Source organism: Bufo gargarizans, chromosome 2, assembly GCF_014858855.1.
Source record: "Bufo gargarizans isolate SCDJY-AF-19 chromosome 2, ASM1485885v1, whole genome shotgun sequence".
NCBI classification, from domain to species: Eukaryota; Metazoa; Chordata; class Amphibia; order Anura; family Bufonidae; genus Bufo; species Bufo gargarizans.
In genome coordinates, this window is record NC_058081.1 from 297,779,496 (window position 1) to 297,795,568 (window position 16,073).

At 40.6% G+C, this 16,073-nt stretch overlaps 1 protein-coding gene across 1 annotated transcript in view; it reads right to left on the reverse strand.

The window, feature by feature from the left end:
* Positions 1 to 552: 552 nt before the first annotated feature.
* The window catches only part of ZDHHC17 (zinc finger DHHC-type palmitoyltransferase 17), a 55,952-nt gene continuing 40,431 nt past the window's right edge, over positions 553 to 16,073 (reverse strand). The window contains exons 10-17 of the mRNA XM_044280413.1: positions 15,972 to 16,072; positions 14,045 to 14,169; positions 12,739 to 12,801; positions 12,453 to 12,546; positions 12,193 to 12,276; positions 9,773 to 9,930; positions 7,291 to 7,385; positions 553 to 5,124 (exon numbers count right to left, since the gene is read on the reverse strand). Of these exons, the coding sequence (XP_044136348.1) occupies positions 4,986 to 5,124; positions 7,291 to 7,385; positions 9,773 to 9,930; positions 12,193 to 12,276; positions 12,453 to 12,546; positions 12,739 to 12,801; positions 14,045 to 14,169; positions 15,972 to 16,072 (859 nt within the window). The 3' untranslated portion in view covers positions 553 to 4,985. The remainder of the gene's footprint in view (positions 5,125 to 7,290; positions 7,386 to 9,772; positions 9,931 to 12,192; positions 12,277 to 12,452; positions 12,547 to 12,738; positions 12,802 to 14,044; positions 14,170 to 15,971; position 16,073) is intronic.

The following is a 16,073-nucleotide window of genomic DNA, read 5'->3' on the forward strand; positions in this document are numbered from 1 at the left end:
GGACAGACGATACAAAAAAATAAAATAAAAAAATAGCAGCATAAATGAAACATACCAGCAAATAAAGTCACCTATGTGATAAATTATCTTATTCTCTATTTACACCTACAAACGTGCCGTCTGTGCATAGTTCCAACTGAGTATATTCTAGTCTTCAGCAGGCCAGGAACCAGTTCTATAAGGGTACTTTCACACTTGCGGTTTTTCTTTACCGGCATAGAGTTCCGTCCTAGAGGCTCAATACCGGAAAAGAACTGATCAGTTATATCCCCATGCATTCTGAATGGAGAGTAATCCGGATGCATCAGTTCAGTCTTTTTGACTGATCAGGCAAAAGATAAAACCGCAAGGCATTTTTTTTTTTACATAGGAATGTATTAGTGCCGGATCCGGCATTCAAAATACTGGAATGCCGGATCCGTTCTGCGCAGAACGGTAAAAATGTGAATTTTTTTTTTAAACTGATCCGTTTGTCCGTATCACAAACGGACAGACAGATCCGTTCCTGCAATGCATTTTAATCCTGATCAGTCTTAAAATGCAATCAGTTGGCATGCGTTTTGCCGGATCTGGCAGGCAGTTCTGGTGACGGAACTGCCTGCCGGATTCCTCTGCCACAAGTGTGAAAGTACCCTAAGTCGATGATGCTGTTTTCTGAGCCAAAACCAAAAGTGGATTCAAAAAGGAAGGAGTCATTTAAAGAAGGGGTTTCCACTTATCTGTGCTGCTGGATCAACTTCTGGCTTTGGATCAAAAGGCTTGTGTAATTACAGGCCAATATTTTTTCAAGAAAGTGGCTCACTGTTTCATGTGAGGTGTGAAGTGAACAGGCCTGAGCTGCAATACCTGACACAGCCACTAGGAAAAATCATGGTGAGGTTTGTCAAAGAAAAGAAAAAAATATAATAATAATTAAAAAGGTAAAATCCTTAGCCTGTCTTATGTGTGTAGTTGGATACAAGCTATTTATCCATGATTACCTAGTATTTCTCAATGGGAATATTGAAAGGAGTTCCAGAAACAAAGATCAATACTTAGATCTCCAATTCTAAGATACACAATAAACATTTATATCTGATATTAAAGTAAATAACAAAATAGTATGTTGTAGGCTCCCCCTAGTGGTGACTTCAGGCAGCCTAAATTTTATGTCAAAACAGCTCTGAAGCTATACAAAGACGTTTATCAGCAGACCCCTTTAAATCAGGGCTGTGGAATATTAACTGCACAGGGGTAAGAGATTCATCTGCATAAATATACCTCTGTCTACATAAAAAATAAGCGCAGTTTAGTCTAATATCGATCTTCCTATAGAAAAGCAAAAATATCTATAGCACAGTACGGGATAGCATTTTCAGTATCTACTGTGAATTGTCCTTTTTGGAGAGAAAAATAGGGGTGTTTGTTCATATGATCACATTGTTGATATGTTCACGGTACTAAAAACTGTACAAATCCTTGTGAGCCGTTAGTGAATATATGAGAAGCAATGAGCAGGGTGCGAATTCCACGTTTCTGTTAACGGTAGAAGATTTAGTAGACCTATTACTGCTTCAGACCTGGAATCACTAAAGCAAAAGGCGCATCATTATAAGTAACATTTCTCAGCAGTTTTTAACATGTTAGAAACAGGCGGTGAGAAAAAGGTAACATATTCCTGGTCAGACACTACATATGACCAGATCTACTCCTTGCATGGGTGTTCTCCCCCACTGACTTCAATGAGAGAAGAAAGTAGAACCAAAATCATGTTCACACACACTTTTTAAATAGGATCTGTCATCTTTCCCGACGTGTCTGTTCTAATAAATAAAGGTATTCCCCATGAGCATCTTTTCATATAACTATGTTGTTCTGTTTCCCAGTTATTACTACTAGATGTTTATTAATGAATCTGAAACTGGGTGTTACCAGTGGGGGTGTTCCTGCACAATCTGGCACTGGTAACATTGACTGGAATAGGTCAGAACAGGAACACACCCCAAATAGTAACACCCAGTTGCGTTCATTAACCCCTTCCCACTTCTTCATCCCGCCTTATGAAAGTGACAACTTTATTTTATTTTTTATTTTTTTCATCGTCATAACTGAATGAGGATATGTGCTCGTACTTGTATTTTTCAGAGGCACCATTCTGGGGTACATATAACCTTGATTAAAAGGAGTTTTCTGGAAGTAAAATACTGATGGCCTATTCTTAGGATCGGTCGTCAATATCCGACCTGTGGGGGTCTGACTCACAGCACCCCGCCAATCCGCTGTTTGAAGAAGCTGTGCTGCGGCCTCTTTCGTTCTCATCGGTCACATGGCCTAGGCGTATCTCATTCCTATTCACGTGGTTGGGCCTGGGTTGCAATACTAAGCACAGGAGGTCTCTTCCAACAGCCGACTGGTGGAGTTGCCGGGTGTTGGAACCCTACCGATCAGGTATTGATGACTTTTCCTGACGATAGGTCAATGTTCGACAACTGGAAAACCCCTTTAACTTTTATTAACGATTTTCTGGTGGAGGGAGGAGAAAAAAAAATATCACCATCATTTTTTTTAAATTATTATTTGGTGCCAGTCACCATACAGCATGATGCCTTTATTCTATGAATTTATATGAACATGGCACTATAAAGGTTTGACTATTTTTGCACAATTAAACCACAATGCATGGAATAAATCTGAGCAAGGACAACATCTGCATGGAGTTTGCATGGGTTTCCAAAGACATACTAATAGGGAACTTAGTTGGCGAGCTCCATTGGAGACAGCGAGTGATGTTAATCTCTGTAAAGCGCTATATAAGAGAGTAAAATAAATTAATATACTGTAGTTGTATATGGACTTGTTTCTTGTGAAACAAGGCTTAACAGAACTATTTTGGGGTACATATAAATTACTGAATTGTTTGGGGGGAGGGGGTAGAAAAGAAATAGCTATTTCAACATTTATTTTAAAAATTTAAATATTTTTTCCTATTTTGTAATCTTGTTAAAATTTAAACAATTATACTTAAACTTTAACTTATTTCTAGTCCCACAAGGGGGTTCACAATTCAATCATTTGATTGCTTCTATAATGCTTTGGTATACTCTGTACACTAAACCATGACCTGTTATTCAAACCAACAACCTGTCAGGCCAAGCCTCTGGCACGGCTTAACAAGTGTGCTTCTTTGGCAAGCCAGTGAGCCTGCCATAGCAACCATCGTCACCCCAATATCACATTCGTGGAGGCCCCCAATTGACCCCCTTTATCTGTCAAACTACTTTGATACCAGAGTCCTGACATCTAGGGGTTAAACGGCCAGGATCGGAGGTAAGGGATTCCAGCCGTTGCAGCTCGCTGTTATGACACCCACTGTGGATGGCGAGGGGTCTTGAGCCATGCACATGAATAAATCAAATTGCAATACTTACGTACTGTTACATCATTTTGCGGGAAGGGGTTTATAAAATTCTAGCAGTAATAATTTAGGAATGGAACAACAGATGATTCAGATTTGCAACTGCCTGGGGAATAAAGTTATTTTGTGAAACAGACACGTCAGGAACTGCGTATACATTCAAAAACGAACACATACATCACTGGTGAAATATTTAGTGTTTTACCATTAAAACCAGTCAAAAAATATACATATGGAGTGACGTTAATGTATACCACTGTCATAAGGATCAACATTTTCCATACAGTCTGTACATCGGCCACGATATGTAAAATTCCCTCATTTTGCGCTACTGAAATAAAAAAAATCAGTTGGAGATTACTTACAGAAAACGTACACCAGAATGAGAGAACTCAAATCTATCCTAAAGATGTTTCTGAACCTCACAGATGCATATGTCTATATTACAGGAGACTGACCTAATAAATTACTGCACAGCAGATATTTTTGGAGCTGCGCTACTATAAAGTGACGCTATGACAAAGCATCCAGTAATATATTTATGTGCCTTTAAATGGTTCCATCCCCCTCCCCAAGACTAACACAGAGGAACACAATCTAAATTGCACAAACAGAAACAAAATGGGAAAAACAAAACGAAACAAAAAAAAACACAACAACAACCGTATTTTCTTTGGCTCCACATCCATATCCAGTGCTGTCTCGTCAGTGTGAAAGGGGCTTTGTCCAGGACGTGGGCACAGTATCCAGTCTCTGAACAAGCAGAATTTGGCGATTTACGAGAGTTTCTTTAAGATCCTATAGAAGATTACTTGCATGCAACTGCTGAGGACTGCTAGACTTCAGAAAGGGAAAAACTTTGTCAGCAGATCTCCGAGATCCAGAAACACATGGCAAGGACTGCCGACAGTCATACAATGTAGGCAACATACATTCATTTCTTGCGTTTAAGATCGTCACGTGCCCATTTCATCACGTTAACACCCCAAAGGCTGAACGGCCCAAAGAAATGTACGATTCTTCAGCCCAGCATCTAGATTCACATTTTCAGTTACACTAGGATAGAGCACGACTGGGAGATCACATTACAGGAATTCAATGCCACGGTATTGTAGATGAAGCCAGGCCACATTAGGGAATCATGACGGTGTACTAGAAAGTCTCACTCCACTGGGTGTATTTAGAAAGAAAGGGGCAAGGACTAGATTCTGCTCAAGCAGACCAAGACTGAAGCTAGTCGAGAGAGCAATGCCATGCTTACTTGTGAATGGTGCAAAATAAATTATCATGTAAAAAAATACACAAAACAAAAACACAGATTGCAGATTCACGGCTGTTCAAAAGATTTCCAACGCAAGGATCAATTAAAATCCTCCCCCCAGATCTTCTTTCTCTATATCAGTGCGGGCAGAAGGTCCTCTCCATGGTCACTGTGGTTGATAAAATGCTGACAGAGAAGGTACTGTAAGATTTATCAATAGCCCTACAAACAGCATGCTATAGTTCAAGGGGCAAGTTTTCGCGAGAGACATACAGACATCTTCAGGTACCACCCATATTGGATCATGTCAGAGTGGCGCTTGTGCGGAGACTACACCAGCTGGTAACCTGAGCCTGACGTCTGTTCATACTCTATTGTGTATTGCCTTGTCCAGTCCACTGTTACAGGGCGGAAGAGGCCGCAGCATCGGAATTCAAAGAAGTCTATGATATTTCGGATACATCCATGGCTGGAATGGAATGGGGGAAAAAAACAGACCTTTAATTACAAGCAGAATAGTGTGTGCTGTTCTAAATCATACAGTGATCCAGGTTGTCCTAACTACAAAATCCAAGCTGTTCCTCTATATGCTCCTCCCGGTGGTAGGCAATACACGAGATATCTGTCGGAGAAATACTCATGCAGATTTTCCACCTCTCTGGTAAGATTTATACTTGGTTATACCTATGATCTTACACAATTTGTTAGGATTTCCAATACCAGTGATATGTTGAGGACACTCCAGTCTCTCCAGTCCATAGCTTACTTCTTTATTTCACGACTCTTTAGGCTATATACACCTGTGCAATGATTTATTGTTGCAAGAAATCTAAAATGAAGTAACTCCGCGCAAGTCTTAAAGGAGTTGGCCCATCTCACACATTGATGGCATATCACTAGGATGTATAGAAATCCACAGCACTCCTTCAATAGTTTGGATTGTGATTTCACTGCTTGATAAAGACCAGGAGTGGTCAAAACGTCGCTGTAGTTATGCTGCTGGTTTAATAAAAAAAGACCGGATTTTTTCACTATTGGAGGAGTCTTGCGGATTTCTATACATGCTTATCTCATGACGGGACCCATGGCCAGGATCTCTATCTGCGAGCACCACCACCCTCATTAATGGTACCTTTCTTGTTCCCATGCTGGGATATGTAGTGCTGCTTATCCTTCATTTACCATATCACAAGGAATGCGGGTCATTCACTACTATGGGAGTGCCGAAAATAGCCGAGTGCTGGGTCGGCTATATACAAAACTCCTATAGAGGCAAATGGAGAGGTGGCCACTCTTGCGTGGTGCGCTCTCCATCCACTTCTATGGGATTTCTAGAAATAGCCGAGCAAGCCATCTTGGCTTTTTCGGAACTCCTATAGAAATAAATGTCCTTCATTTTGGGGGCCCGTTCTAGAGATGTGGGACTTGCTCCTGTATGACATTAGTGGCATATCCTAGCAATATGCCACCAATGAGTGAGATGGGCCAACCCCTTTAATTAAAACATTCCGATTGTTTTATTTCTACAGCTTCTCTGCACATTACACCTCCCGGTAAAAGGTAGCGCACACATTATATGTAGTGTCATCCTGCAGTCTCGTACTTTCTTCTATTTGTTCTCTTCTTTGTACTATTGTGCATCTGGAAGGTTAGCCAGAAGTAGACAGACTAAAGAGAATATGACTGCTGGATCAGACATCACAGACTTTGATTGCTGTCTGCTACCCTGAAGACACGTTAAAGGGAACCTGTCACCAGGATTTTGCGTATAGAGCTGAGGACATGGGTTGCTAGATGGCCGCTAGCACATCCGCAATACCCAGTCCCCATAGCTCTGTGTGCTTTTATTGTGTAAAAAAAACAATTTGATAGATATGCAAACTAATCTTAGTCCTGTCCCTGAGATAAGTCCAGCGTGAAGGAGCCCAGCACCTCCCTGCATCCTCCGAATCTTCTCCTTGCTCCCCGACGTCAGAAAGCCAGAGTGCCGTAATCTCGCGATGCGCGAGCTAGCGCACAGTCAGTGTTTCGGTCAGTGATTCCGAGCCAAAACCAGGTGCGGCTCTAAACACAGAACAGGTGCAGATCTTCACAATACCTTTTGTTTGTGGAGGCTCCAATCTTGGTTTTGGCTCACAGTCACTGATCAAAACACTGATGTGTGAATGAGGCTTTATTCTGAGCCACAACCAGGAGTGAAGCCTACACAGAGATAAGGTACAATGGAAAGACTTGCACCTGTTCTGTGTTTTTGACCCAAACCATGTTTTGGCTCACAAAAACTGATGGAAATAACTGATCAAACACCACACTCTTGACATGTGAATGAGGCCTAAATCTCCTGTCTGTAATTTGAGTTCTTTGGACACTTCAAGTGCCCTGCCTGTCTCTGTTCTCCTGGCTTCAGTGATGACGAGTCGTCACAACATGTGACCGCTGTGGTCAATGAATGGCTGCAGCGGACACATGACATGTGGACACTTGGGAGGAGAGATCAGCAGGGGACTCTGGAAGTGTTGGGACGAGAATTACTAATTTATTGCTGCTTTATTTCACAGCCTAGTAAAGTGTTTCAAAAATTATTTTGGCTAGACAACCCTGTTAACCTAAGACTAATAAGGATAGATCTGCTTACTTGAAAGGGCTTTCAATAGACGTGGTTGTGACTTTGAAGTGTTTGTACCTCCTTGCATTCATCCGCTCATTTGTAGTAATTCCCAGACATGATATCTGTAAACATAAAGTTCCACATTAATGCCTTCTGATTAGATATTAATGATATGGGTGCAAACAATTATTAATTGGGCTTTCTGGGTTATAGATATTCATGACCAATTTTTAGGATAAGTCACAACATGATAGGGGATTGGACACCTCCACCAATCATTTGGTAGCCGCTGGCAGCAGACGCAACCCAAATATAGAACAATATTTGTAACCCAGAAAGGCCCTTTAATATATTGAATGTACTTGGAATATAATTAAATCAGTGAGTAGTAGATACGTCACAGAACAGAAGAACTGGGTAGGTTTAGATAGCTAAATGGAGAAGTAAATGGTTTGATCAACGTTTACAGAGAAACCAGTCCGAAAAAGAGAGGAAGCAGATATGATGAAGTTAGGAAGTAAAGCTGAAACTTCTATTTCTTAGGTCATAATAAAGAATGACAAACACAACCGCCAAATCGGCAAAATAGCACTGTGAGGAAGTATAAAGACTAAATCCACATTTTGACACCTTCCTGCATATAAAATTTAACTAAAAAAATAAATAAATACATAAAAAAACAGGCCCTACAATCTCTTAGGCACAGGTAAAAAAAAAAAAAAAAAAATATATATATATATATATATATATATATATACACACATACATATACACACAGTTGATAAATCTGATGCAAACGATAACATTTATCAACTGTATATATTTTTTTTTTTTACCTGTGCCTGAGAGATTGTAGGGCTTTTTTCTTTTAAGTATTCTCAGCTTTTAGAGGTATTCATAATAAAGAATGACAGTAAAATTAAGGATTCAAAGTATACAAATTTGTCGTTTCAGAAATCCTGGCTTTTCCAACAATCTAATGGGATGGCTGCTGGAACTACCCAACTGCCCATAAGGAACACTGCAGGAGAAATGTCACTATTTAAGATGATGAGCAATATATATATAATTACTCATTATATGGTGGTAAGGAGTCCTCAGAGCTAGAGGCTAGCTTCTTATAACTAGCAAACACTTTTCCATAAAATACATGGTGCGGTACAGTCTGTTTATGCTGTAAACAAGAGCTCAGGAGGCACTAGCCATGCCTGAAACAGACTGTACCGCACCATGTATTTATTGTAGAAATAAGAAAAGTATTGGTTTTTATCAAGAGCTGGAAAAGTATTTTCTAGTTTCGTCAATTGTTTCCATGTGCTGGGATACGTGGATTGTCACGAAAAGAACAGTGGAGCTGGGGGGGGGGGGGTGAACACCCGCTTATTTATTGAGCTATCTTGGTATAATCTCTATAACATCCATATGTCTTAATATTGTCCTAGGTGGATAACCCCTTTTTAACATAAATTTAAATATACTGTTTCCAACTACACTGGAGCAGATTTACTAATTTACTGGATATCACCTCTTCTGTATTCACTCTTGCATCTTTAGACTGTCTATTTATACCACTCATTGGTTGGCTTCTCTTTACGGCAAAATTGTGCGCCAGAAGTTTGGTGCACTGGTAGGGTACTGGCTACCCTAAAGACAAAGACGCATCGCCAAAGGAAAGAGAACCATCTCAACTGTGCCACCTTGTGGAAGTGGCTCCCAGGAGTCATATCCCCAAGGCTTGTTAAGTCAGATTTTGACTCATAGGGAGCCACTTCCACAAGATGGTTGTCTTTCCTCGGGACATACCTCTTTGGAAAAAAAATTGGTGCTCAATGTTGCATCTTACGTAACACCCCTTTCCAATGAAGCCATGCCTTGGCACACTAGGCAAAGTGGATTATTCTTTTTGACTTGCGGCATACGCATTTCTAAAAGGAGATGCACCACAGTGCACCAAAATTGTACCACATTTGGCCACAATTTACTCCAGAATTCAGGAAAAACCACAATAGTAAATGTGGGCTAGTTATGTCCGTTTTAGGATACATGTAATGAATGTCAATTTACCAATTTAAAAAAGAAACTATCCCCAAGTAAACTGATATGCAATGCAAAATTTTATGTTTACAGTGTGGATTTTATTCCTTTCCACACGAGAGGGATCTTGTGGCTGAATCCATAGCAGAAACATCTGCCCCTGTGCATGCACCCCAAGAGGCCTTCACATACTTCTATGCATTGAAACGTTTAAAGTAGTAACATTTTATTTAAAGCCCTATATAATGTCAATGGGTCTGTAACATGTGTAGGGCTGCCCTAGGAAACAGAAAGATCAGGCAGTGACAGAGTTCTCTTGGAGATAAGTGGTGCCAAAGGTATACGGTAACAGCTTACACCCTCCTCATCAATTGAATTATCAGACATGTTTAGTTTTACTTCGGGGAATTAGACCCAAAAGCTGTAAGACAAGAGTCATCTCTGGTCACCATGAAGCAGAGCCGAATGTCCTTACCTGGTACATCTGACACATCAATAACACAGCAACCCACATTAAGTGAAACACACTGTTGAGGAACATCCAGAACATCCAAGGTGAACAGGTAGCAATCTGGGTCACATATGTCCAGAATCCATCTTTACTGTATGTCGTGTCACAGTGTATTCCCCAATCTAGAAAAGCAAAAGTACTCTGCTGAAACAAATGGCTGTGCAGCGCAGTGTTATGTAACTTTGGGCACAACAAAGATGACAACAGAGGGCATAGATTGGATACCAGTTAGCGATACAGAGGGGCGCTCAGCATATCAAGTGCCTCTTCAGATTGAATTTGGAGGCTTTCCCATGTTCCTGGAGCGCAGCCGCATTTTCGGTCCGCATCCTATACGCATTTTTTTTTTGCACATTGCATGTGTACCTATTCATTTCTATGGGGCCGCAAAAAATGAACACGGATGTCATCTGTGCGGTCAAGCCATAAATTGAGCATGTTCTACTCTTGTCCATTTTGCATACAAGAATAGGCATTTTTCGATGGGTGTGTGATGCACGTGGACCTGATCCATATTTTGCAGATCCTCGATTTGTGGACAGCAAAATGTATACGGTTGTAGGAATGCACCCTTATGCAGCCCCTTTATTATGGCATCAGAAGGGAATTCCAAAGTGTAAAAAAATATATTTAAATATTTTTAAAACATTTTTCTATATAAAATGGAAAAAGTCCAATCTGACGTTTTTTAGTCGCTGCAGCTCACACAAAAACATTGAATAAAAAGTGATCAAAAAGTCAAAAGTTATCAATGAAAAGGATGGGTTACCCCGCAAAAAATGAGCTCTCGCAAAGTTCCATACACATCAAATAAAAAAAGTTTATGGGGATTAGAATATGGCAATTTCTAAAGTTAATTTTTTTTTTTCAGTATTAAAATGCAAGAAAAACTATACAAATGTGGTATCATTGTAATCGTACTGACCCGGACAATAAAAGTAACAGGTCAGTTTTACTGCATAGTAAACACAGAAAAATAAATAAAAAAACACAATAAAACTATGGTGGAATTGTCTTTTTTTCTTAATTCCACCCCATTGGGTATTCCTTTCCCCGCAACCGTAATTGGTGCCATTAGAAAGTGCATCTTGTCCCGCAAAAAACAAGACCTCATACGACTATGTATGAAAGAAAAAAATAAAAATCATGCTTTGGGAAGGCTAGGAGTGAAAAATGAAAACAAAAAAACGGAAACTCACCCGGTTTTGAAAGGGTTAAGGGGTTATAACTGATTATGTTGCCAATGCCTTAAATCCAACAATTAAATTGCCGGCCTAACAATACATCTTACCCAAAAATTACATGAACAGTTTAAATGGTTACTGCCAAAACTAAACCACGTGACTGCATACCGCCAGGATATGACTTCACATTATGACAGGAGGGGTCCAACCCTGGGATCCTCTTTGGCTACCCATGGGGCGGGGAACTCAAGCACATGAACATTATATGAATAGGGTCATCCTTAGCTCCCTCATCAGGAGCACTGCTGTGCAGTCAGAAAGAGTTAAGAAGCCACAGTGCTAAGTGCTGCAGCTCCTTCATTCTCAGAACCGGTATGGGTCCTAGAAGTCAGCCCCTAGAGATCCTGGTGATAAGCAATCATCTTATGAACATGCACCGGCAGATCAGATATCTGGGGGTCAGGGAAAACTTAACAGGCAATACAAGTCCTGTGTATTACACTGAAAGCTGCAGCGCCACCTACTGTATGGTGCTAGGAACTTCTAAGATTGCACATTCAATGACATTGAATGCTCTTGTGTTAGAGCTACTGGGTATTACTAGACCCAAATCAGCTCAGGGCTGTATTCACTTGTAACTCTGCTTGCTGTTTAAGAACTGAATCATAGCACCCGCTCAGACCCAAATATTCTTAAAGGGGTTGTCCGGGTACAGAGCTGAACCCAGACATACCCATATTTTCACACAGGCAGCCCCCCTGATGTTGGCATCGGAGCATCTCATGCCCTGATGCGCTCCCTTGCCCTGCTCTAGATCGTGCAGGGCACTGGCTCTTTTGTTTACAATCACACACTGCCGGGCGGAAGCTTCCACCCTGCAGTGTGTTCGGTGACGTCACCGGCTCAGATGGGCGCGCTTTAGCGCTGCCCTACCGTTTTACTGCTCCGATGCTCAGGGGGGCTGCCTGGGTGAAAATGGAGGTATGTCCAGGTTTAGCTCTGAACCCGGACAACCTCTTTAAGTACACATATTCTAGTTAGAAAATACTTCACAAGTATTCAAACTATACGGTAGAGAAAAATGCTGAACTTAAACGAACGAGAACTATAATAATAATAATAATAATAATAATAATAATAATAATAAAGGGTGTCAACCATATTGTGCAAAGAATTGCACATAAATCAATGGATACTCACAGGAAATGCAGCCAAAGATCATCCAGCAGATCATGCAGAGCAGGAAGAACAGGTAACCCATGAAATAGCGATGGTTTCCTGAACCTAAAACAATACAAGCACAAGTGTGTTAGGAGGCTGAAAAGTTTTCTGTTCCTTTATTTTTTTATTTTTAATACCTATTGCACAAAACTACAGCCAAAGTGGACAACTGTAAATGGATTATACTGGTCAATATAAGTGGTGTGAATGTAGGTCCATAATAGAATACTGCTACGTACCTACACAGTTGCCAACCCAAGGACAGTGGTGGTCAAACTTCGCTATGCACCGATTGCAAATCCCACAGTGCTTAGACCTCACTGGTTTTCTGATCTGCAGATAGGAATGCATCAGATGACAACCAAGAAAAGTAAATCCTTATAAAACAAAATGTAGTCATAGGATGCTGAGAGTACAAGCCTCATTACAGTGTTGTAGGTTTTGCCTAGACGTGAACACTTTCCCTCCTCCATGAAGGTTTGTGGTGACCAGACTTTTGTTTCTCATGTAACGGCATTCACTCACCAAACAGGTACTGCAGAATATGCTCAGGTCCAGGCTGCCGGTCTCAGCAAGCTCTACAATTGTCTGATAAAGGACAAAATACCAAACATGCGTCATTCCAGTACAAAAGTACAAAATAAAACACTTAAAATTAACCAATTTTTTTTTGTAAAAGTTCAGTTTTCTTTTTCAAACCAGCTTTGGAAAAGCGAAATATAGACTTCTATATGCAAGATGTTCACTTTGTACATGAGAAATGTCTAAAGGGGATTTCCAAGACTTTTTTAACTCATGAAAACTGTGATTGTGGCTTGGTAAATTCCCCCCGGTCCAATGGCTCCACATGCATGAGGCCTTTACCTATAAACACAGGTGAAACTTTGGCAGAAATGGGAGTTTTTTGTATTAAAAGGATTTTCCAATATATTTTAATTGATGACCTATCTGGAGTATCTGATTGGTGGGGGTGGGGGACACCCACCGATCAGCTGTTTGAGAAGGCCGCGGCCTTCTCACAGCTTTCCCTAGGCCAGTGATGTCATGTTCATCGGTCACATGGCCTAGGCGCAGCTCAGCCCCATTCCAGCTGCTGTACAATTAGTGGAGGTCCCGGGTGTCAGACCCCCACCGATCATATACTGATGACCTATCCAGAAGGTAGGTCCATCAGCAAAAATACCCCTTTAATACAAAAAAAATAAAAATAACATTTGTGCCCAAGTTTCACCTGTGTTTACAGATACATTTTCTCATGTACATGGAGCCTTAGGACCAGGGGGAATTTATCAAAGCCAATATCGCAGCTTTCTCAACTACAACAGTCACAGAGGTTTGCAAAAGTGGCATTTTGCACAAAAACGTGCAACTTTTTAAATTTTTATGCCACTATTGACAATTTTGGGGAAATGGGCAGAACGTACAGGAGAACATGGTCTCTTGTGGTCCAACAGATTTACTATAATTTATACCATAAACTGGTGTCAATTATAGCGTAAATCTACACCAGCTCATAACTGGCATAGATTTTCTTTTCTGGAGTATTTATAAAAAAAAAAAAAAAAAATGACATGCCTCTTAGTAAATGTGCCTTTTTTTTCAATATTAACAACACTGGCATAACAAATACCAGCCTTAATAAATCCACCCCGGTATGCTGTCGTATAGTCCTCCACACAGAGCTCTGTAACACCGCACCCATGCTCCACTACTACATCACATATATCCGCTGAGGAGGAAACAAAGTCTAATGTGGAGGCTGTAAATGATAACCAGAAGGGACAGGACCAATCCATGTAATGTCTGCAAGACCAGCTAGATTTGACTTTACCTTTTTCTTTTGTTCTTCTGTGGCCTTGATAATGCCTGGATCAGATTTCCAGGATTTACCAAAATTGTAAAGCAGTGCAACACTGTTCGCCAAAAATGGAAGGTGGATGAAGAAAAAGTTCAGATGTGCTAGAAGTTAAGGAAAAGCAAGAAAGTGGCAGGCCAAAATAAAGACACATCTAATCTAGTCATGTAGGATAATGGACTGCGTACACCAGGCAGCTGTTGTAAAACTACAACTCCCACAATGCCCTGCTGTAGGCTGTTCGGGCATGCCTGGCATACACTGAACCCTTCTGTGGGGGAGTTCCAGAAGCCTAAGCCTTAGATAAATGGAATGACTACCCTACAAATTAGTCATGTGATAGAGTAGAGAAACAAAACCTCAAGACTGTTCTCCCACGGTCAGAAGACGATTATAAGACAAAGGAATACATTCCATACATTTTTGCAGAACAATTAACCCCTATCACATGTTTTAGATGCATTATGAGCATACATACATTGAGCTGTATTACTGTATATATAGCTATACTGCAGACTTTTTACTATCATGTCAAGTCAATCAGTAAACATACAGTAATATAGAGTTCACAAAATTATCCAACCCTTGGGCGCCAGTGTACATTCACAATGCTAGTATGTAAAAGTGTTTATGTACAGCGCGGGGATGTTGCGGGTGCAGAAGCTGTGTCCACACCATCTGTAGTGGTTCTCCGCTGTATTACAAGTGACACTCAGCTGCAAGTGCCAGGATCGGAAAATCACTCAGATTCTGGCAGTTTAACCCACCAGCTGCCACAGGAAATTAAAGCCATGGAATCTAATTGGTTAAAAATAGGGAAAGGGCTCCCTCTGTCACCCTCATTGACAACCCTGTGCTGATAGGGTAAGGTGCTGATAGGCCGACCTGGTAGCAGTGACAGAGATAATACGATGCAATACTGGCATAAGTTAGAGCTCCCTGGGGGGGGGGGGGGCACTAAAAAAGTTAAAAAGTGTTTGAAAAGATAAAAATGAAATCCAAAAGTTGGGGGCGATACCCCAACTATAATGGCCCCTTCTAAAAAAAATGGCCCCTTCCTGCACTGTAATCCCTGTAAAAAAAATAAAATAATTGTGCATTCTAGTTCTTCCCTAAAATTAAGTCCAATGCATCCATACATATGACAAGTGAGAACTACAACTTGTCTTCCTCATATGTTGACAAGGTATGACCCAGAAGTCCATCATTCAGATAATGTTAGTTATCTGTACAGAGCCTCTGTACTCCGTTCATAAGTGAAACAGAATTAAAATATACCATATCTAGCCAAGGGAGATGGATGCAGAGGAGGTTCAGACAAAGGCCACTACAATACGCACACAACATGTCTAGACGGACGTCATCACTTGACTATGTGAAGACCTAATGATCTTGTAGCCGGATGTAGGAGACATGAAGGAGAGCCGGAATGCTTTACCACTGAATGCTATGAGTCAGCAGGATGAAGTCGTGAAATCAGAGGAACATACGGTGGAGGAAACAGGAGGAATGAGGGGTTGGCTGAACACAATGTCATCATGGCAGACATAAAGGGGCTTTGCAAGATTCTGCCTAACTTTATCTAAAAAACTAAAATCACTATGTTAACATGCATGTATGTAAATAGGTAACAAAAAAACACAATAGGTTTAAATCACTATCAAGTAAAGAAAACAATTAAAGGACTGACCCAAAAGTCTACTGTATGATATTACACCGACTCACCCTCCAACATAGATCACATACATGTATGTATTATCAGATAGGTCTACTGTCACACAATGCATTGAACAGTCCATTTGCCATATAATAAAGGTGAACAAAAAGCGAGTAGAAATGTATACATTTAGAGGAACATGGTCTTCAAAATAAATCACTGTCCTTGTCATAGGAGAAAGGATATCATTCCAGAACCAGAAGAACCAGGTAACGTACATCCAGAACTTAGTTGCCAGGTATATCCCAAGTGGAAGAGCACTGTGCATTGAGTGATCAAAGAAAGACC